General features: G+C 33.4%; 2 protein-coding genes across 5 annotated transcripts; one reads left to right on the forward strand and one right to left on the reverse strand.

Moving 5' to 3' along the window:
* Nucleotides 1–4268: 4268 nt before the first annotated feature.
* Nucleotides 4269–9591, reverse strand: LOC114581240. Of its 2 annotated transcripts, XM_028701019.1 has the most exons (4): nucleotides 8908–9591; nucleotides 5444–5952; nucleotides 5140–5371; nucleotides 4272–5070 (listed from the first exon to the last, which is right to left on the reverse strand). In XM_028701019.1, the coding sequence occupies exons 2-4, from the start codon at nucleotides 5948–5950 to the stop codon at nucleotides 4574–4576; spliced, it is 1236 nt and encodes a 411-aa protein (XP_028556852.1). In that variant the 5' UTR covers nucleotides 5951–5952; nucleotides 8908–9591; the 3' UTR covers nucleotides 4272–4573. The 2 variants fall into 2 exon arrangements, with proteins under 2 accessions (XP_028556855.1, XP_028556852.1); XM_028701022.1 differs by lacking the exon at nucleotides 8908–9591 and having other exon boundaries at nucleotides 4269–5070; nucleotides 5444–6968.
* Nucleotides 9592–9846: 255 nt separating this feature from the next.
* Nucleotides 9847–20322, forward strand: LOC110114357 (cytochrome P450 71A1). Of its 3 annotated transcripts, XM_020847210.2 has the most exons (4): nucleotides 9847–10146; nucleotides 18017–18068; nucleotides 18173–19077; nucleotides 19460–20322. In XM_020847210.2, exons 2-4 carry the CDS (start codon nucleotides 18059–18061, stop codon nucleotides 20063–20065), a joined length of 1521 nt encoding a protein of 506 aa, XP_020702869.1. In that variant the 5' UTR covers nucleotides 9847–10146; nucleotides 18017–18058; the 3' UTR covers nucleotides 20066–20322. The 3 variants fall into 3 exon arrangements, with proteins under 3 accessions (XP_020702869.1, XP_020702871.1, XP_028556851.1); XM_020847212.2 differs by lacking the exon at nucleotides 18017–18068 and having other exon boundaries at nucleotides 9848–10146; XM_028701018.1 differs by lacking the exon at nucleotides 18017–18068 and having other exon boundaries at nucleotides 9848–10146; nucleotides 18242–19077.
* The last annotated feature ends 717 nt before the right edge of the window (nucleotides 20323–21039 follow it).

Consider the following 21039-nt stretch of genomic DNA (forward strand, 5'->3'; position numbering starts at 1 on the left):
GAACAATATGTTTTAATTCGTATCTTTGTATAAAATAGTGGAGATTGAAATCAGAGAAAATGATTTAAAGTCTAACTCGTACTATACTATTTTTGTGATGAACGAAGCTTGAGTTTTTGACACCAAAATCTTTCCCTCTCTTTCTGTTTCCTCTCTTTTTGTCCCTTTATCCTCCTCTCTTATCTGACTAGGGATGGGAGAAAATGTTTTCAAAAAGGATTTATATATGTTTTTATTTAAAAACCCACTAACTTGACCTAACATCACGTTACTCACCCCCCAATTCCACAATGCTCCCAAAGAATCTTCCTGATTCTCCCAAAAAAATTTCAACTGAGGTCTGGCGCCACAATGCACTACAAACCTATTTTTTCTCCTTTTTTTAAAGATCACCTCAAATTTCCCAACTTGTATTTTCACTTCTCTAGCTCAATTCTTGGCCACTTAAAAGACCCATTAAACAAGCTAAGACTAATAATTACAAATTTAATAAAATTCTAACATATATTTAGCTTAATTAATCATAATTAGCCAAATTTTGGGATAGTAGATATTAAAACCAAGCCATCTTATTTCCATGAAAATGCTCAAAGTTAAGTGAGAAACATTGAAGGGCCGGGGAAGCAAGAAGGCCAGAATTTCCTCATCTTTCTACACTTTTCTTAGAATATATAGCACATAGATTCATCACATGTGGAGCTTCAATGCACTTATGTTTTTGGAGATAACATATGGAGGAAATCATATAAACGACTGCCCATTTTATCAAGCTCTCTCAAAGTCTATGAAGTGGCATCTTAAGAGTAGTTACCATCTTTATTAAATTATTCATCAAGAAAAATACATACACTTTTTTTATAGGAGATCTATACACACTTTTTCCATTGGTTATTCATTTTTATGACTCCAACAACCTTAGATATACTATCAACTAAAAGAGATAATCTGACTCTAGAAATTTGCTTGTCTTCTCTCTTTGTTTATATTTTCTTACTAAATAAATTATACAATTCCAATATTTGAATATCTTGTTATAGCTCATTATGGCATCATATTATTCTTCAATGACTTCTAATCATGATGTTTAGTGTATTAATATCACTTTATATTTCCTAAATACACATGAAGGCCTCACATTCTCTATGTAGCTTATCTTAGCATACTCTCTCATTAAAATGTCTTAGCATATTCTCTTAGCAAATCTACTTTTGTAATTCATGTCTACAATGACATCTATGTAAAAATTCTTGTCTAGTTCATAATTGACACATTATCTGGGCTATCACACTTGAAACATCTTAGCAATAGATGCAAAAGATTCTAATAAAACATAGATACAACTTATCAAGAAGCTTCTTGCTAAAAGCAAGCATGAGTATCATATATATTTGACAAAGGCTTTATGAGCCTACCGAATCACATATTGCACTATAACGCAGTCCACTCCCTATACTCTAACTTTTGGATTCAAAGTGCCTCTCTTTTAAAAATAAAACTTTCACTAGTCATTTCCCTTGATTAGATGTTGATTAAGGATGATAATGCCCATCAACAAACCATAATGAAAGCAATGAGATGAATGTGAAGGAAATGGAAGAGTTGATGAGAATACAACATAATGAGAGGAAGCAACTCACCAAATATATCTCACTGACATTTGTTGACCACACTTTTGGTGAGATCGACATTATTTTCCCATAGACCTCTCCTAGAAAGTAGGCCTTCATACAACTGTATAGAAATCATCTCTAAGTTTCCTCTTAGGTGGATATATGATGACATAGCGACGATCATCCATATGGGGCTCGCAAATCTTTTAAGATACATCTCGATGACTCTAGAAAGATAATAGGCTCCCCAAGCCAATTTTAAGGTTATAGCCCGATCAAAAAGATTATAGACTATCATCTAGTTTCCTTGTCAATTAAGCAGCTTCAAACGCAACAAAATAGGTTAGATAGATTAATTTGAATTCAATCGATCAATTCAAATCCATTTTTAAGTCTCATCATGACCCAACACAATCTAATCTGATTGACGTTGATGAACTCCTGGAATTTAATTTAATCTTTGACTTATTTGGTTTGGATCAATTGAGGGTGCGTTTGGGATGGTTGCAGCTGTCGGTAAAGTAGGTTGTGAAATTGCTGTACAAAAAGTTGCTTTATAAAAATCATTATATTTTGTTTGGAAAGTATAACTGTAGAGCTGCCGTGCTGCAGCTGTATGAGAACAAATTACTTTCATACCCTTATATATATTTAGATGAAACATATATTTTTTCAAATTTAATTTTTTTTAATTGTATATGATAATCAACTAACAATTCTAAATCAAAATTGTATCCCTTCTTAAGTTGGTACAACTTTTTTTAAAATTTATTAAAGATGCCAACATTTTTTTTTAAATATTGTTGTACAAAATAAAATTTTAACTTAAAAATATTTGTAAGCCATACAAAAAATGAAAAAAATTAAAATTATATTTACAATTTCAAAAGTTACTCAAAAAAAAAATTATCCAAGTCTTAATTTTAATGCTTTTTATAATATTTGAATAAAATAAGTTAAAACTTTTTTATTTTATTTCTACAAAGTTGACAAATACACCTAAGAATATTTGAAAAATAATTTGAAATGTTCGCTCTACTGAAGCATTTCTACATTCAAACAACTATTAATATTTAAAACCACAACAATTAAATAAATCTAGATTTACTAGAATCTGATTATCTAAATGCTATTGGCATCCAGGAGTCGCTTCAGTAGTATAAGCATTGGATGCCAATTCTTCTAGATCAAACGCCCATATATATTTTTGTCCAAGCATTAGAATCTTTGCGAATTCAACAAAATCCAACTGCCAGTTGCTCAAGCATATCATCTCTTGAGCAATGCAGCAAAATCTAAAGAGAGATCATGAGCATAACAACAAACTTCCCGTAAATCTCAACAAGAAAAGCAGATCTCCAGTTCAATGCACGAAGGAGCACATCAAAACCAATACTACATGAATGTTTTTGTAGTACTGCCAGAAAATGAAAATAATGGAGAAAATATATATGCAACTGAGACGCTGAAGCTGCTTTCTGTTACTACTGGAAATGCCCCTGCACACAAAACCAAACCTCAAATTCAGGTCTAAATGACTTTTTAGACAAAGCTGAAGAATTATTTTCATGCTGTTTCTCATGAGCGACGAGACCCTTGTTTTGGCTTTCCTGAATATCTGGCCGTTGCATTATGTACAGGACTGGCTTTAGAAATAGCAATAGCCCTGGGCAACTCAAGAGAGAACAAGCTTCTCTGCGTCATGATAGATAATCAAAAGGTATTTAAATTAGAGATGTCATGATAGTCAAACATTTTACATGGTATTATCCATGGTCAGAACTCATGCAGATATCAAACAAATGTAAGATTTCTCTTATAAGAACATTCTCTACTTTTTATTTCACTGAAGCAGGGTTCATAAGGGAGAAAGAAGATGAAAGAAAGGTGTTGAAGATTTTATTCCTTGACAATGAGCATTAGTCAATCTATATAGAACATGCATCGGACTAGGCAATATATTGCAAACTTAAGATGATAAAACAAATGAAACCAGAGACCTCCTCACCATCAAATTTTCCCGCTATGTGAATCTTCAAAGATAAAATGGGTGACTATTGATCATTTACAAGTAGTGACTACTCCTTTGTTATGATATTCTTCTGTAACATAGGAACCTTAACTCTGAATCTATGGATTTAAAATTCCTTTATGTTTCTAATACTCAATCTTATCTGAATTCAGATAAACAGCATGAAAATAATTCTTCAGCTTTGTCTGAAAAATGATGAGCCAAAAATTATATAAATATACCGGAGAAGTATTTAAATTAAAGGCAAAATAATTGGAAGAATAAACATTAAAATATGATATTTGATCCAGCCAACACCTGCACTTGGACAGAACCTAAACCAACACATTATCTATGCAGATATTTAAAACTCTACAGGATTAATCCAAGATATCATTACTGAAGAGCATGGGGGACATAAGCATCCAAGATGATGTAGCAGACATATCATGGTAGGGACTGATGTAGAACAATAAGAAATGGAATAAAGAATAAACATGTAACCAATCCATGTCATTGTGAATAGAAGCTAATAGTCTAATCCTTATAAAGATAATAAAGATAATAAAGGGACTCTAATGCATACTAAGCAATACAACATACTTTCTGATGATCTTTACTTCCACAAACAGGAGGCAAGATTTACGAATAAAGACAACACCCATAACTTCTGCATAGCAGAACAAACTGACAATCTCTATTTATAGGATTTGAAACAATACTTTTGCATTTCAGATATCTACATACTAAAGAAGATTCATTTTACTAGAAAAAGAAAGCAAAGAAAAATACAGATAAGATCCAAATAAAATTGACCAGTTGGCCTGAAGAAGCTTGCCATATTCACTAAAAAAAGAAAATAGTAATGCAACTATTCACATATATATATTATCATATGATTCACAAAATTAATCAAATAAAACTAAACATGCTATCAAACATATAAAACTTCCTAATTCATCTCATCCATCAATGCATCTGTGATTTTCTCTCGTAAATATACCATCTCCTCTGCTCCTTCAACATCTCGTACCTCCCGATTAAAATCATTCCCTTCCATCTCTACTACTGATTGCCCAATTCTATACTCATATGCCTCCTTGGGTATATATGTTCCGTCCGCATCACATATATTGAAATCAGGGTCTTCCCGACTAGGATGTCGACGTATGTAATTATGCAATGTCATGGTTGCTATCACTATTTTTATTTGTTTTTTAAATGAATATGTAAGTATATCTCGTAGTATGACCCACTTCTTCTTCCAAACACCAAATGATCTCTCAATTACACCTCTTAAGGAAGAGTGTCTCTTGTTAAAAGTTTCTTTCCTTCCACGTACTAATTGGCTTCCTCTTTCAAAATCAAGGATATAATATTTGGTATCTTGAAATGGCTTCAAAAATCCCTGTTGCATCGGATAACCAGCATCGACAACATAATATTTTCCTGTTATAAAGTACATGTACTTTAGTATAAGTTCTATTACTACTAATGTTACAAATATATAGAACGTACCAGGAGGTGGCATGGGAAAGTTATTACGCCTATTAAGAGTTGCAAATTTAAAAATGCGACTGTCATGTGCACTTCCTTCCCATCCTGCCATGATAAAAGTGAAGCACATGTTGAAGTCACATACAGCCATAACATTTTGCGTCGTTGACCCACATCTTCCTATATAAGCAGCTTTCTCAGCATTCAAAACACGAGCATCCACATGTGTTCCATCGATTTCTCCAATACAGTCCTATTTAAGAAGTGATGATTAGATATTATATTCATTTAAACATTCTTATAATATGATATTTAAAAAATTTACCTTGAAATATGACATATATCGATTATTATACAAAATATTCCTTGAGATATCACTAAATTGAGGATCGATAGGCTTGATCACAGAACATGAAAATTTCACCAAAGCCTCCAATCCAATAGAGAAATACCTACTGATTGTCTCAGTAGAGTGTTGAAGCCGCTCACATGTGAACCTTATTGATTCATTATGCAATAAAATGTATAAAGCCATCGCAAGGACTTCTCTGCTTGTTGTTCTTGATGATCCATGGAGATGATGAATACATTCCAATTCATACAATAGATCTAAACAAATTGTTTGAGACAAACGAAACATATTATGAAACCTCGTTGGATGACCTTGTAGTAGCTCTCCAACCCATTTGTCTCCTCTAGATGACGATGTCATACACAGTGTCTTGCAAATATATGTTTCATAATACTCATTTATAACACATATTGCCGCAAGTATAATCTTCTTAATATTTGCAATATCGGCTGACTCACTTAAATTCCCATTACATTCCATTCCTGCATATAGGTAGTAATAAGTATTAATAGATTATTTCTATAAACAAGTATTATGGAAGAATTGGATAATATCAGCAATTACAAAAACAAAAAAATAAATACAAAAACTAAAAACTGCTTTCTAGTAAAAAACTAATGAGGGATCTAATATAAACCGGGAAGGAATGAGATTTAGGATCCTCAAGTATTAAGATGTTAAATAAGCAAATAATATAAGTTTGTGTGCTATGCATGCAAATGATCACATTTTATATTAACCCTGCATAAATCATACGAAATGCTGCTACCAAACAACCGACAAATCAATTAAATTCGATCTTTCCCTGAATTTAAGAAACCTGCAATTCAAGTAAAAACCCAACAAAAACTGCTTGGCAGGATTTGAATGAAATTTAGCATTAAACCTGACCACCAAATAGCCTCGTAAATCATGCCTTAATGCTGCAACCAAATACCCCTTAAACTAACAAGTTAGAGATATGATTTTTTTTGGGTTAAGCATCACTACAACACTCGCGTATTCATGCAGAGCACTGAAAAACCTGTTTCAGGGAAGATCAGCAAAGAAAAAAAGGAGTTGGGGGCTCAGATTCGCCTTGGTTCCATCCTCAAGCAGATTCACCCAACTGTTTGCCAAAATTGAGAAACTACTCCATAATTGATTTCTATAGCTTATTTGTAATTCTGAGTTTTATATTGGCTAGATTCTCACTCTGAGTTAATAAAGGACCAAAATAGTGCTTACAGGCAGCTCATTCAACCACAACTAATTGAGCAATCAATAGATAAGTATGGAGTTCATTATCAAGCTATTGGAGACAATAACAAAACTGATGCTGGAGCAATAGATGTCTACCAACATCAACCGTTAAAAAGCTCCCTTAGAGAGAGAGAGATTGTCATTCACCAGCAAGCTCTGTTTTCTGCAGCTCATGGAACATTTTCCACCCTGTTTCATTCCTTAAAAAAATACAATTACTGGAAGACCTTGGAAAAAGAAACACAAAAATATGCAAGTTTTATAGGTTGAAGAGGATGCAATGAAAACAAAGCATAAGATAAACGTAAGATCTTTCAATTGTTGTAGTAAAAAAAAAAAAAAAAACAGTACAAACTGTTCAAAACAGCACAATCAAAATACAAAACTAATGTATAAAACACATTTACTAAACTAATGTTTTTAAAGAAAAAACATAAATATCCAAGAAACTATGATGTTGTATCATGATTTTCGTAGCAACATCAAAGATAATTAACTCTTCGATCAGGACAACTTGACATAAAAATTTCTCGCTTTGCTGGATCCTCGAGAAGCTTTGTACTAAATAAATACAGTGACATATCTTCAAATGCTTCAGCTGTTTCTTCAAGAACTTTAATGGCAGCAGAAAGGGATGGAGTATCAGTTATTGACTTTGATGCACTAATTCCAGAGGAAATATTTGTGCAAAAATTTACAAGCTGAGTAATTTGGCTTCTTAGAAATGTTGAACCAAATATTCTTTTCCTTCTATCGATTGACGTTATAGATGAAGGACGTTTCAATTGGCTACAGTCATTGATGCTTTAAAGATTTTGTGAAGGATATTCAAAAGACTCAGAACATATATCAATGTGTTCAGAATCTTCAGTATCATTTCATGGTAAAGTCCATGGTTTGGAGTCCAAGCATGATCTCCAGTACCAACAACACCTTGGAACATAAGATCTAGCTTATCTTCAAGCTCAGGATCAATGCCACAGTATCTAAACTTTTTTGCATTTGGCACAACCTAGAAAGAAAGATTTAATTTATAAAATTAGAAGGCATAATATGAAGGTTGAATTAGACTAATATATGAAATGTATAAAATTATTATTTACCTCTAATTTCTCTTTCCACCATTCATCAGGTGCGCCAATGATTTTCTTCCTAGGATCCCAACCAAGTCCAGTGGATCCACGCTTTAATTTTTTCCATAATTTCCAATCTTTTTTTAACTGATCCCATTTATTTTTTAACTGAACTTTATCATACTCTCTTCCAATTTTTTCAAAAAAAATTCTTAATTAAATTAGTCCAACCCTCTTTATTGAAGTGTATAGTTGGTCGATTGCCGAGTTCAATCTCTCTTAGACATAAATCACAGAATATAATCTTCACATTTTTCTCCTATGTTGCGGAAGGCCCGCCATCCTTTGGTTTACTCATTGAATTTATTAATTGTTGTATTATAAATTAACAAATTATAATAAGAGGAAATATGCAAAGCAATATAATTGATTGTTGTTGCAAGTAATTAAAAAAAATAAGAGACATCATGCATCTAAATTTATTTAAAAAAATTAAAACATAAAACAAATTTAAATTTGCATCTGTCATGTGCACTACTCTCTCATTGTCAGAGTTAAAAGAACTTTAATAACTAATTCATAACTCAACTATTTAATATTTTATAATTCAGATTCTAAATGAAATTTAAAAATATTACTATCTACGGAGAAAAAGATGAAACCTCCAATGAATCAACTTGAAAATGTTTTTGATTTTTCCAAGCTTTTATTATTAGTTGAAAGTTAATTACATCGGCTTTTAAAATTCAACTGAAAAATGAATAGCAAACTTTAATGAGAAGTATGAATGTTTAGGAGGAAGTTGAAGATGCTCAGAGAATCCGTAGAATTGTGATGAATTGCTTTGGGAAAGCAAGCCTGCCAAACCTTAGTGAAGAAGAGAGGAAGATACCAATTACAAATTTTCTCAGTTGCTAGGTGTTGTGCATTATTTTACTATAGTCACAGTGGGTTTTCAGATTCTGCTTCTAATTGTGTTTCCTTGAGTAGGTTTGACAAGAGGATCACTCAATTTGCTGAAGAAAAGTTCCAGAGGAATGGAATCGATGTAAAATCTAACAACTAAAAAAAACCTCTTTTTTAAAAAAAAAAATCCATGTGAAAGGGCAAAAGAATGGATACCTCACAGTGAGCGAACTCCCTTGCTTAACTCCCGATCCGACAAGCAGAAACTTGTCGAGGTTGGCAGAGACGACCGCCTAGGGCTTCGGGTATGATAGGTAAAGGAAGGAAGAAAGGCTAACTTCACTGCAAACACCCTCCTATCGTCGGTCTTGGTTCCGATCGCGTTACAGTGAGCGAACTCCCATCTTGCAAAACTTCCGATTCAACAAGCAAAAACGTTGTCGAGGGTGGCGGAGACGAGTGGCTAAGGCGTGAGAGTTGACAGCTACAAGGAAGGAAGAAAGCCAACCTTCGCCGCAAGCAAGTTCCTATCGGGAATGCCGAGCGAGATGAGACGGAAGAGGAGGAGGAGTCGCCTGGTATAGAGGAACTTTGTGAGGCAGTAAGGGCATCACTGTATTTAGCATATCTATGAATAGCGGGAAGCAGACGAACCGCATGAGGCTTCTTACGGGTGTGAGAAGCAACCGCGGGATGTGAAATTGTCGAGAATGGAGCACCATCAGTCCGTCCCAAACCACCTCTCGGTTGTGTGTGGTAAAGCACAGCAGCGAAAAATCAGTCCCAAACGCGCCCTAAATTGAGGCAATCGATTCGATCCAATCGACTTATGATGGTCGATTCATCTTTCATCTCATTGATTTTATTCAAACTGAATTTGATCATATCAAAATAGTTCAAATGAGCAAAATCCGTAATCAATCTCGTCGATCCTTTAAATTAAATCGAGACGAGCTCAAATTTATCAAAAAACCAATTTGATTTCAATCAAATCGGCGTAATCGAAAAACGTCGAACTAATTCGACTCGGCTGCTTTGATTATCCCAACATAACTCGTTTCTATTTAATTTAAATTAAAATAAGTTTGATTAGCCGTCTCGTTTCGAGCCAAATTAACCCGATTTAGATCTAATTTTAAAAAAACGAGAGAGCAGAGATCTGCGAGGGTTTCGCTTTCGTTCGTTTTGTCCCCAGCTAATTAAAAAAAAAAAAAAAAAACGAGAGAGAGCCGAAGGAAGCTACTCCAGTTCCCTATCCTTTCCTGATTCCTGCGTGCGAGAGCAGAGAAGAGAACGACGGGGTCTACGTGCAGTATTTGCTAGAGAAAGCTGTAAAATAAGTTGCGAGTTCTTTTTTTTTTTGGTTCCCTTCCAGAGTCGAAAGAAACGGAAGAGGGGAGCTGCTGGGAAAAGTCATCCAGCCATCGCTACTTTTGGATCACAAAAAATCACACAGTATTTTCTTAACTGAACTTTTTAAGTTTTATTAATATATTGTGCAGTTTCAAATCTGCTAATGAGTTGAAATCATCATTTCATTTTAATCATGGCATCTCTGTCAGGTTTCCATGATAGTGGAGATTTTAAGCGTTGTTAATTCTTTTTTTTTTTTTAAATGGGTAAAGATAGGTTTTCCATTCATTGATCTGTAAAAATTACAAGAGAGGAAAATACATGTAGAGAAGAAGCTCATGAGCTACAAAACGGAGGAGAGAACCTAGCTCGACAGGAGCCAAATATTGTGATGCTTTACTTGTTCAATTTAACTTTTGTATTAGTGTTGGAAAGAAATAGAACCTTATAACATGCCAGTTGCCTATTAGGTTTTTCTTAAAGAATATTAGCGAAAGCAGGATAACTGTTATGAGAAAAAAGAGCTTTGTTTGAAAGATTTCTCTTCAGGTACGCACTTAATAGTTAATGCCTTTCATTATCATATTTTGGAGAATCCAATTTTAATAAAATCAAATATATTGAATTTATATGATATAGCTTTGTTTATGCACACTGATACATTCAATAACAACTATAAGATCAGTTATGTCAAATAATAGCTTTTCAAAAAACATTCCTTATATTTTAATTGATGTTGTCAAAGATCTTGAACTCTGGAATATTCATTCGCTATTTATATATGTGCAATGTTCATGGCATTGCAAATTTATATCTTATAAATTGAACCATGATATGAACCTTGGTATGATTTTTTTTTTCATGATGCCATTGATACATAGTTAATGTTGTAACACCTCAAACTACTAGAGTTGGCATTTGTAAGGGGGATCATTTATTCATTTAGAAACTAAGATTGTTTAGAAATTATAGAACACAAACCCACTTCACCTACGATCCCAATAGGAGATGTCGGGTATTGCTATATGCCTAGGCACTAGGTTTCTACTAGCCTTCACTCTTAAGAAACATATACATATAACATAAGGTCGACACCCTAACTAGGCTAAACAATATAGACATAGGTTCACTATTCATATAAGCATGTACACCCTAGGATTAGGTCCTCAACTCCTTAGTCTACGAGGTCCCCTTATATGAAACCCCTTAAGTAAAAAGAAGCTAAATTCTTAAACATCAAGATGCCTTATGGTATAATGATCGAAATTTTATTAACAAACTTTGCAGTTAAGCGTTCCTGGAGAAATTTTGAGATGGGTGATCTCCTAGGAAGTTACACCAACATGATAAAATCGTGAGCTCCATAGGCTAAAGTGGACAATATCTATTTAGTTTAGAGTTTGGGTTGTTGCAAATGGTATCAGATCAATGCACTAGTCGGAAGATAAGAATTATATGTCAAACAAGACAAAGTTCTACACTATGGGAGCCACCTATTAAACCCTGTATATGATAAAGTGTTATATGGTGCGAGTCACCACTTGAACTTATAGGGTCCACCTCTAGAATCCTATATATATGGTGGATGATTATGGGATAAAGATACTTACGAGGGCATCGATTACTTAAGTGAGGGAGATTGTGAAACACCTTAAGTAAAAAGAAGCTAACTCTTAACATCAAAGTGCCTATTAGTGTAATGGTCAAAATTTTATTAAGAAACTTCTCAGTTAAGCCTGCTCATCCTGGAAAAATCTTGGGATTGATGACATTTTGGGAAGTTACACCAACAAGACAAAATTGTGAGGCCCTTAGGCCAAAGTGGACAAATATTTTGATAGTTAAGAATTTAGGCCGTTACACCTTGGATGAGGTAACTCATGGTTGGTAATAAGGATTCTCCAATCGACACTCGACTAAGTAGACTAACGGAAATAACGAACCCAAAATAATGGAACTATGAGATCTTGATCGGGGGTGTCATACCCACATGATAGGTTAATTTTCACCCTCCAATCATTAACTTATTTGGACACTTAGTTCATCTGACCTGCATAAGTTACTTCAAAGACCCAAATCAACAATAAAATTGTTAATAAGTGATTAACCAACGTTATATATATCTGTTTATGTGTTTGCACAAATACACATTTAAAAAAGACGTATAATAAGAGTGAACTTCACCTTACACTTAAACCAAAGCAATTCATAATTAAATCTAAATAACTCTTAACACCGAATCAAACATAGAACCAACCTAATCTAATACATAAAATAAAAAAAAACATAAACATAATTAATACAATATAATTTAAAATTTAACAAATTAAAGTTTAAATGTAAAAGTTGGATTTAAAAATGATAAAAAAATAAAAGATAATGATAGGATAATGAATAATTGTTTAAAAATTTAATAAATATCAGAAAAATCTAAAATAAAATTTTATAAATACATAAGATTGCAACAAGCAATAAACTAGCAAACATTTCAAAAAACAACTCATTTTCACATCCAAATTAAATAATCCCTTAACTGAACTAGAACTTAAAAAAATAATTAAAAATCGATTAAAAATAAAAAAAAAATTAAATATATTTTAGTTCACTTCATATCAGAAATTTTTAAATTTACTTTGTCTTTTGGTTCTAATTTGACATGCAAGAAATATTTAAATATTCGCATTGTGATGTCTTCTAATACTTTTGATAAATGGAGGGCTCTAATACCATTCCTAATAATGATTGTTCTGATGAAAATGAAGAACTTGCGCCATCTGAAAATGTGATAGAGCTATGTAACATTGAATGTAATGAGGGAGGGGAAGTTGCTAAAAAGCAGAGAAGAAATGACTACGGTTGTTTGGGATTACTTTGAGATGTTGCCTAAACGAAAAGATGGTAAGCAAATGTGTAAATTCAAGAAATGTGGCGTAACATATTTCTGTGATAGCAAAAATGACACTATTAATCTAAGACGACACTTGAAAAATTGTAAGAAAAGAAATATGCGTGATATTGGATAATTCATTTTACAAACAAACTCTAAATCATTCATTTCTATGAGTGATAGTAAGTTTGATTAGTCATAATTTCATGACCTGTTTATTGTATGTATCATTATGCATGACTTGCCCTTCCAAGTGGGTTGGAGTTTAAGCTCTTCTGACGTATCTTTGTCTGGACTTGTAGTTGTTTTCTAAAAACATTGCACGAAGTGATTGTAAGAAATTATTTAGTAAAGAGAAGTGTAATATACGTTCACAGTTAGCCAAATTGACAAGTAGGGTGTGCTTAACATCAGACCTTTCGACTTTTATTAATACATATGAGTTTATTTGTTTAACAATGCATTTTATAGATAATGATTTACATTTGCAAAAAAAAAAAAGATTATCAGCTTTGGTTTCATGCTGCCCCCTTATGATGGCATTGCATTGTTTGAAAAAGTTACAGTTTCTTATTTTGGAGTGGAAAATTGATACTAAACTTTTTAGCATTACTTTGGATAATGTGTCAGCAAATAATACCTCAGTTGAATATCTAAAAATCATTTATGTTTATGTGGTGCTTTGCTTTGTGATGGTGAGTACTCTCATATTCATTGTACAACACATATTATTAATCTCATAGTTCAACAGGGTTTGAAGGAGGTCGATGATTCAATAATTAAAATCAGGGAGAGTATTATGTAAAAGGCTCTCAAGCGAGGAAGCAAAAATTTTTTGATTGTGTCAAACATAGTTGTCTAGATAGAAAAAGAGGTTTGCGTCAAGATGTTCTAACCAGATAGAACTCCACTTTTATCATGCTAGATAATGCTATTTACTATCGATGAGCTTTTTAACATTTAGAATTTAGTGATTCAAATTATAGGAATTGCCCAAGTAGTGTTGAGTGGGAGAAAATTGAATCTATTTGAAATTTCTTGGCTCATTCTACAAGATAACATGTGTTATATCTGACTCAAAGTACCCAACAGCAAATTTATACTTCCTTTGCATTTCTATAGCTTATGCATCATTGAAACATGAATTCTTAAGTGGACATGATTACATCAAAAGAATGGCGGCAGGAATGATAGTCAAATTTGAGAAATATTGGTATGGATTTTCTGTTATACTGGCTATAGCTGTCATTTTTGATCCACGATACAAATTTATTTTTGTTGAGTGGTGCTATAGGAGACTATATGAAGTTGATTACCACTATGAATTATCAAAGGTTAGAGAAAAGTTATTTGCTTTATTTGCAAACTATAGTTTAGGAGATAATGAATTAGCAGGACAGCATTCACGTGCATCCTGAATGGTTGAAGTTGGTACATTAAGAAGTATATCTATAACTCTAATTAAGTCACAATTTCTTTAGGTATTACATTAAGAATTAGTTATATCTTCATTAAAGGTACTTATGTTATTTTATAAATTTTATATCTTCACACATAGAATTTTGAGTCTTTTCAAGAGGAAATTGTTATTCCTAAGAAATAAGAGTTAGAAATATATTTGGATAAGCCAAACCTAAACATAAAGATTGATTTAGATATCTTGCTTTTCTAGAAAGGCAACTAATATAGATTTTCTGCTATATCTGCTATGACTAGTGAGATTTTGTGCATTCCTATAAGTATAGTGGCATCAGAAAGTGTTTTCAGTAATAGCGGTAGAATACTGGATCAATATCGAAGTGCACTGAAGCAAGTTGCAACTCAATTGATCATTTCAATTATAAATTCAATTCAATTTATAAACAACAAAATAATTTATAATAAATCTAAATTTGAAAATAATAAATTGCACTATGATGATTTGATGAAATGCTCATCGAAATAACAGCTTCAAAATTCCAATGGCCTATTTGGTTGTCTACTCTCTACTGTCTTCAGATTTCAATGATGAATATATATTTAACTTCAACAAAATCAATTATATAAGTTGCAAACTTTAATATGTAATAATAATATATTGCTCAGATTAAACCCTTCAAATCATTAATTGAGGTCATTGCAGTGTAAGATATTAGTCTAATCAATATTAGCAAATTACGATCCAAGGTGACAATTTGTATTAACTTAATATCTGTTCTTTGAATAAGAATATAAAATATATATGCTCATTCTAATTTCTAAGATAATATAAATATCACATGGTTGTAAATTGTAATAGCACATAAGCACTTACACTTATATGACTCCCAGCGCCCACTTTCATTTTAGAAGGTAATCATCATCGCTTCATAAAATCACATATAGCATATGAATATGAGCAAATGACAGCAGTCAACAGACAACAGCCAAATTACAATGAAATAGTGAAGTTCTAAGAATCAATGAATCATTAACCCACTAATCCCAAGCTTCAATTCCTCAAATAGAGAAATGGTGTAATCACAAAAATCAATTTATCATTGAAATAAAACTTTAGAAACCAGCAAACGCACAAAAAACAAAAATGCAAAAGCAAGTTCATGGCTTGGAAAGTGTAAACCCACATAAAGCCTCAATTTCTCATTTCAGTACTTTTCCTTGCATTTCAACTTCACAAAACAGAAAGCAGCAGTCAACTATCGAACAACAGAAACAAACCACAGAAGAAAACCCAGGAACATAATTACAAAACATAATTTACAGCAACCATCAACTTCAGTGAACTAAACAAAAAAGAAGAACTCCAGCAGCAAGTTCTATTTTGTAATTCAACAAATGAAACATCAAAAATGCAACTGCAAGTTCATGACTCATACACTACTAGTCTACCACCGGTCCAACACACCAGTACTAACATCTAACAGCAAAAAAATCAAAGATTTTAGCTCCATCACATATTCACATGTGCCAGACCAAATAAAATACCTGCATCGAGAGGGATAACCAAATATCCAAATAAAAAACTTGCACGAAGACTCTTAGAACACAAGCCAGTCTAAAAGTATGTTACTCAACAGTGAACTTCTAATTAGATTGACATAAATAAAATCTTAAACTAGAATCATCTAATAACTGAACTTTCAGTTGGTTATGCATCAATTTGATTGACATGTAAATCAAGGATATCATATGTAATAACATCAAGTTCTGTTTCATGAACTACTGGAACAAAAAAAAAAAGATTTGAGCTCAACTTATAAATGTGCTATAAACATAAATAAGGAAAGGTTGAAGAATAAAGCACCCTGTTTTCCATAAAACCAATCCTATGGATAGACAAATGCCTCAACAATATCTTGCTTCAGTGCACTTCGATATTGATCTAGTATTCTACTTGATGCGGACATCCGACGGTGAACGTTACTCAATGGAAGAGACGAAGATCAACGGGCGAGATCACTCTTTTTATTTTAGTTTATTAAATGTATTTTGATTTAATTTTGCATTTCTCGTTTTTACCCTTATTTAAGAGTCTTATATTATGTAAGTCCAAAAGGCAAAGTTGTCTTTTTTAATATCTTTTGTTTTGAGGCTTATATATAGAGGCCCTTGCTCTTGTATTAGGATGATGAATTATTAATAAAAAAAGGTTTCTACACTCTTGTTCTTTATGAGAACTTTGGAAAGGTCCCTATGCGAGAGAATCGTAGTTTCCACCAGCCGTAGGATGGGTCCGTGCTCTTGGCTTGAAGTCCCTTGGTGAAGGGCAACATATTACCCGTTAGCCGCATGAAGCGTCCGGGATCACAGTTTTATCTTTTTATTTCTTTTATCTCTCATTATTTTTCCTTTAGATGCCGACTAAATCTTCCCCTAGTCGTCGGCTTTCTACCACCCATCCTTCCCCACCACTCATGTCCATGGCCAACCTCCACCGCTAGCCTCCTCCCTGCCATATCCTAAAGCTCCGACCAATTTTCCCCTAAATGCTGGCCTATCTAGCCTTTCCCCATAGGATCCTCAATTTACTCTTTCATTTATGACCTTCCTATTTTAGCCTCCCCAATTTTAGCACCAATTTGAATTCAAAATTCAAATTTGAATTTGAATTTGTTTCCTAAATTAGGTTCTCTATTTTAGGAAAGTTATTTCCATTAGATCCAGTTAAATTTCTAATTGGATTTGATTTAAATTATTTCTTCCTAAATAAGGCAATCTTTAAATCCCTTTCCCTAAGCCCTAGTCCACCCCACCATACCGCTGACCTCTCCTTCCACAACCCATTGATTTTCAAATTCAAATTGCTTCATAATTACTTTCTTAATCTAGCCAATGATTAATTTGGAAAGTCTTTTATTTTGAATTCAAATAAATTTGAATTTCAAAATTTTTCCGGATTAGTTCACCTATTTTAGGAAACCACCACCAATCTCTCCAATTCTGAATTTTAATATCAAGATTTAATTTTTCCAATCACATTAAATGCAAGGGTCCAGATACATCGAATCTAGATACCCCCTTCCCTCCCTCCCTCATTGGCCGTCCCCTCTATCTCCTCTATCATAATTATTTTCTTCCTAATTAAGGGCCCAATTAAGGAGATAATTAATTCATCTCTTCCCTCCCTTCTTTCTTGTTTGAATTTTAAATTCAAATTCATTAATTAAGGAAAACCTGAGATAAAATTTTAGATCTTTTATTTTTATTACACACCCTCTCATTCTACTTCACTACTATTATTATTGAAAGCACTTTCTGATGCCAATGTACTTATAGGAATGCACAAAACCTCATGAGCTATAGCAGATATAGTAGGAAATCTATATTGGTTGCCTTTTTATAGATACAAGATATCTAAATCAATCTTTGTGTCTAGGTTTGGCTCATCCAAATATATTTTAACTCTGATTTCTCAGGCATAACAATTTCTTCTTGAATAGACTCAAAATCCTGTGTGTGAAGATAGTGTGCTCTGCCTAAATTTCTCAATAAAAACAAAAAAAAGGTCCGCATTATCACACATGGACAACTACTGGACTGGTAAACTTTTTTCTAAAATCAGCCCTATGTTTCCTTATTGGTTAAACTAATTGGTTGAATTTTCAGCCAATTCTATGCATTGCGTAAGGAACACGGAACAAAAATACGATGATTCATGGTGATTGACTTTCCATGGCCAAACAGATCTAAGACTACAATTTTCTTTTTTTAAAATTGTTCTGAACTTCTTCTTGAACTAATGTTATTATCTCTTTATGCTAGGCAAGCTCATAATGGGTCCAATGATGCTTGTAGCGCTTCTCCTGATTACTATGTTCGTCCTGCTGGCAGGAAGAAGTAAACGAAAATCAATCTCAAAGAAGACACTGCTTCTTCCTTCACCAGCTGGGCTTCCTTTTATAGGTAATCTGCACCAAATCAGCTTGATACCACATCGATCACTCTTCGAACTTTCAAAGAAGCATGGACCCCTCATGCTTCTACAACTAGGCAGCATACCCACTCTTGTAGTCTCATCACCATCTACTGCTCGAGAGATCATGAGAACTCATGATCTCGTATTTGCAAGCCGGCCTTCTCTTAAGGCAGCAAGGATTTTGCTCTACAACAACAATGATATGGCCTTAGCCCCTTACGGAGAGTATTGGAGACAGACCAGGAAGATCTGTGTTACCAACCTTCTCAGCTTAAAAATGATACAGTCCTTCAGTTTAGTGCGTTTGGAGGAAGTATCTTTGATGATCGAAAGAATTGCTCGCATGGCTTCAGCTAACAATGGTGTTGTGTGCGTGTCTGAGATCCTGAATACATTGACATGCGACGTTTTATGTAAATCTGTTTTGGGTTCATCGATGAGTGAAGAGAAAAGGAAGCTTCTTTGCGAACTTATTCGTATGAACCTTGTTTTCTTTGGTAAATTGTTCGTAGAGGATTACTTCCCCTGGTTAAGGTGGTTAGATGTGCTCTTTGGATTGGAAGGGGAACTTACAAGGCATTCTGAGAAATGGGATGCTCTTCTTGGGGAGTTTATTGAGGACCATGTTTCCCAATTGGCGGAAGGAGAGACCGCGAGTAGTACTGATTTCATTGATGTGTTGCTTCAGTTGCAGAAAGATTCAAGCATGCCATTCGTTCTCACAAATGAGCAGATTAAGGCACTTTTATTGGTATTTATTTTAAACAATCTCTTTTTTTAATACAACAACTTCTGCTGTTAAAAGTTTCAGGACATTTTCTGCATAACAACTGGTTATCAAACAAAGATCGCAGCTTTTTTCAGCTTTCCAAAAATCCAAAACATTTTTTCTGCATAACAATTGGTCATTGGACATTTTTCATCCGACCCTTTTTATCGACTTTTAGTTCGAGGAAATTTAGCAAATTAATACAATTCCTTCATGCCGGTTTTGTTAAACTGAGAGAAGTGAATTCCACTTATATTAATTCAAGATTTACAAATAATACAATTATCTTTTGTTATTCTTATTTTTTTTTTGGCTTGCATCTTATGGCTAACTAACGTAGTGACATCCCTTTGTACTATAAAAGGATATGATTGTTGCCGGAACCGACACATCCCTTGCTCTTCTCGATTGGTGCATGGTTGAGCTCATTCGAAATCCAATAGTAATGGAAAAGGTGCAGAGTGAAGTGAGGGGAATAGCTTATGGAGAGGAAAAAGTAAGGGAGGAGTACTTGGGCAAATTGAGCTACATGAAGGCTGTTATAAAGGAAGTTCTTCGGTTGCATCCACCAGTTCCATTACTTCTCCCTCGAGAGTCATTGCAAGATTGTCAAATACAAGAATATAACATTCCTAAGAAAACTAGGGTCCTCATCAATGCATGGGCCATTGGAAGAGATGAAGTTTATTGGAATGAACCAAAAGAATTTAAGCCAGAGAGATTCTTAGGTGACGATGTGGACTACAAAGGTCATGATTTTCATTACATTCCATTTGGTGCTGGTCGTAGAATTTGTCCTGGAATACAGTTTGCAATTGCCATTGTTGAGCTTGCTTTAGCAAATCTTGTTTATCGCTTCAATTGGAAACTACCGAGTGGCATTTCCTGTGATGGTATGGACATGGAAGATAGTGCCGGAATAACTACTCCAAGAAAAGAAAAGCTTTATTTGGTTCCGCTAGCTATATAAATTACTTATATACTTTACTACTTGTTATTTGTAAAATTTTCCATATTTAAGCACCACAGCTTAAACATCTAATATAAGCGGTATTCACTTTATGGGAAGGTTGGCCTAAATATGATTTATGGGAAGGCTAGCATATAATTCAAGCACCGTCGACAAACAAAGAACAAAATGTATTTCTTGTTGTATTTTGTAACTTCTGCTATTTAATGGCAACAAGTAGTGTGATCTCTAGCATTGTATGCAATTTTCTGTGATAATAAATGATGTGCAATTCTACCTATGAAATGAATATGCTTTGTAATTATCAAAATATGGCACATATCTTATCTTTTGATAATTACATTTTAAAACAATTTTGTTTCTCCTGACCTTGAATAGCCACAACTCACTTAAAATAAAACAGCTTGGACAACCAGGTGATGGCTTAACAATGATAACCTGCAGTAGCCTCTATGGGCCTTGTCTCATATCATTGATCTTAATATAACACATCATTATCAGCCATCTCACAAATGGATCAAGTTTGATGAAAATATATGATTCCTGGTTTTGCATTAGTATTTAAAAAAAAAAAGTTCAACAACTTGAATATAACTTTGAAAATCAGAAATAATATTTAATCTTTTTAAGGAAGGATCAACTCTTTTTCTTGACAAGCATTTTAAAAGAAATGATTTAGAAAAAGGAAAAAGTATAAGAGAATTAATAAAATTTTGAGATGTCTAATTTTTTTATTTGACTTTCAAGGTAATGAGTGCACAACAACATAATTGACAGCCGTTATTGTGTAACTTCCAATGAGGTGAGTTAACGGGCTACTCATTTGATGAGTTCTATGTGTGAGGAAGTTGGACAGCAAAGTCACACTACAAAAAATTCATTGAATACTTGCAATTTTTTCAGTGGTCATTTGACTGCTGAAATTATTGGCAGTCCAACGGCCTGTAAAGAGCGACTTTTTAACTGTCAGTAAA

The sequence above is a fragment of the Dendrobium catenatum genome, unplaced genomic scaffold (assembly GCF_001605985.2).
Source record: "Dendrobium catenatum unplaced genomic scaffold, ASM160598v2 fragScaff_scaffold_146, whole genome shotgun sequence".
NCBI classification, from domain to species: domain Eukaryota; kingdom Viridiplantae; phylum Streptophyta; class Magnoliopsida; order Asparagales; family Orchidaceae; genus Dendrobium; species Dendrobium catenatum.

Coding starts and splice junctions, on each gene's coding strand:
- LOC110114357 (XM_020847210.2), top strand. Junction 19,078..19,459: donor AGATTAAGGCACTTTTATTG/GTATTTATTTTA, acceptor GTACTATAAAAG/GATATGATTGTTGCCGGAAC.
- LOC114581240 (XM_028701022.1), bottom strand. CDS start 5,950: ATGGAATGTAATGGGAATTTAAGTGAGTCAGCCGATATTGCAAATATT. Junction 5,372..5,443: donor GATATATGTCATATTTCAAG/GTAAATTTTTTA, acceptor CTTCTTAAATAG/GACTGTATTGGAGAAATCGA. Junction 5,071..5,139: donor CTTTCCCATGCCACCTCCTG/GTACGTTCTATA, acceptor ACTTTATAACAG/GAAAATATTATGTTGTCGAT.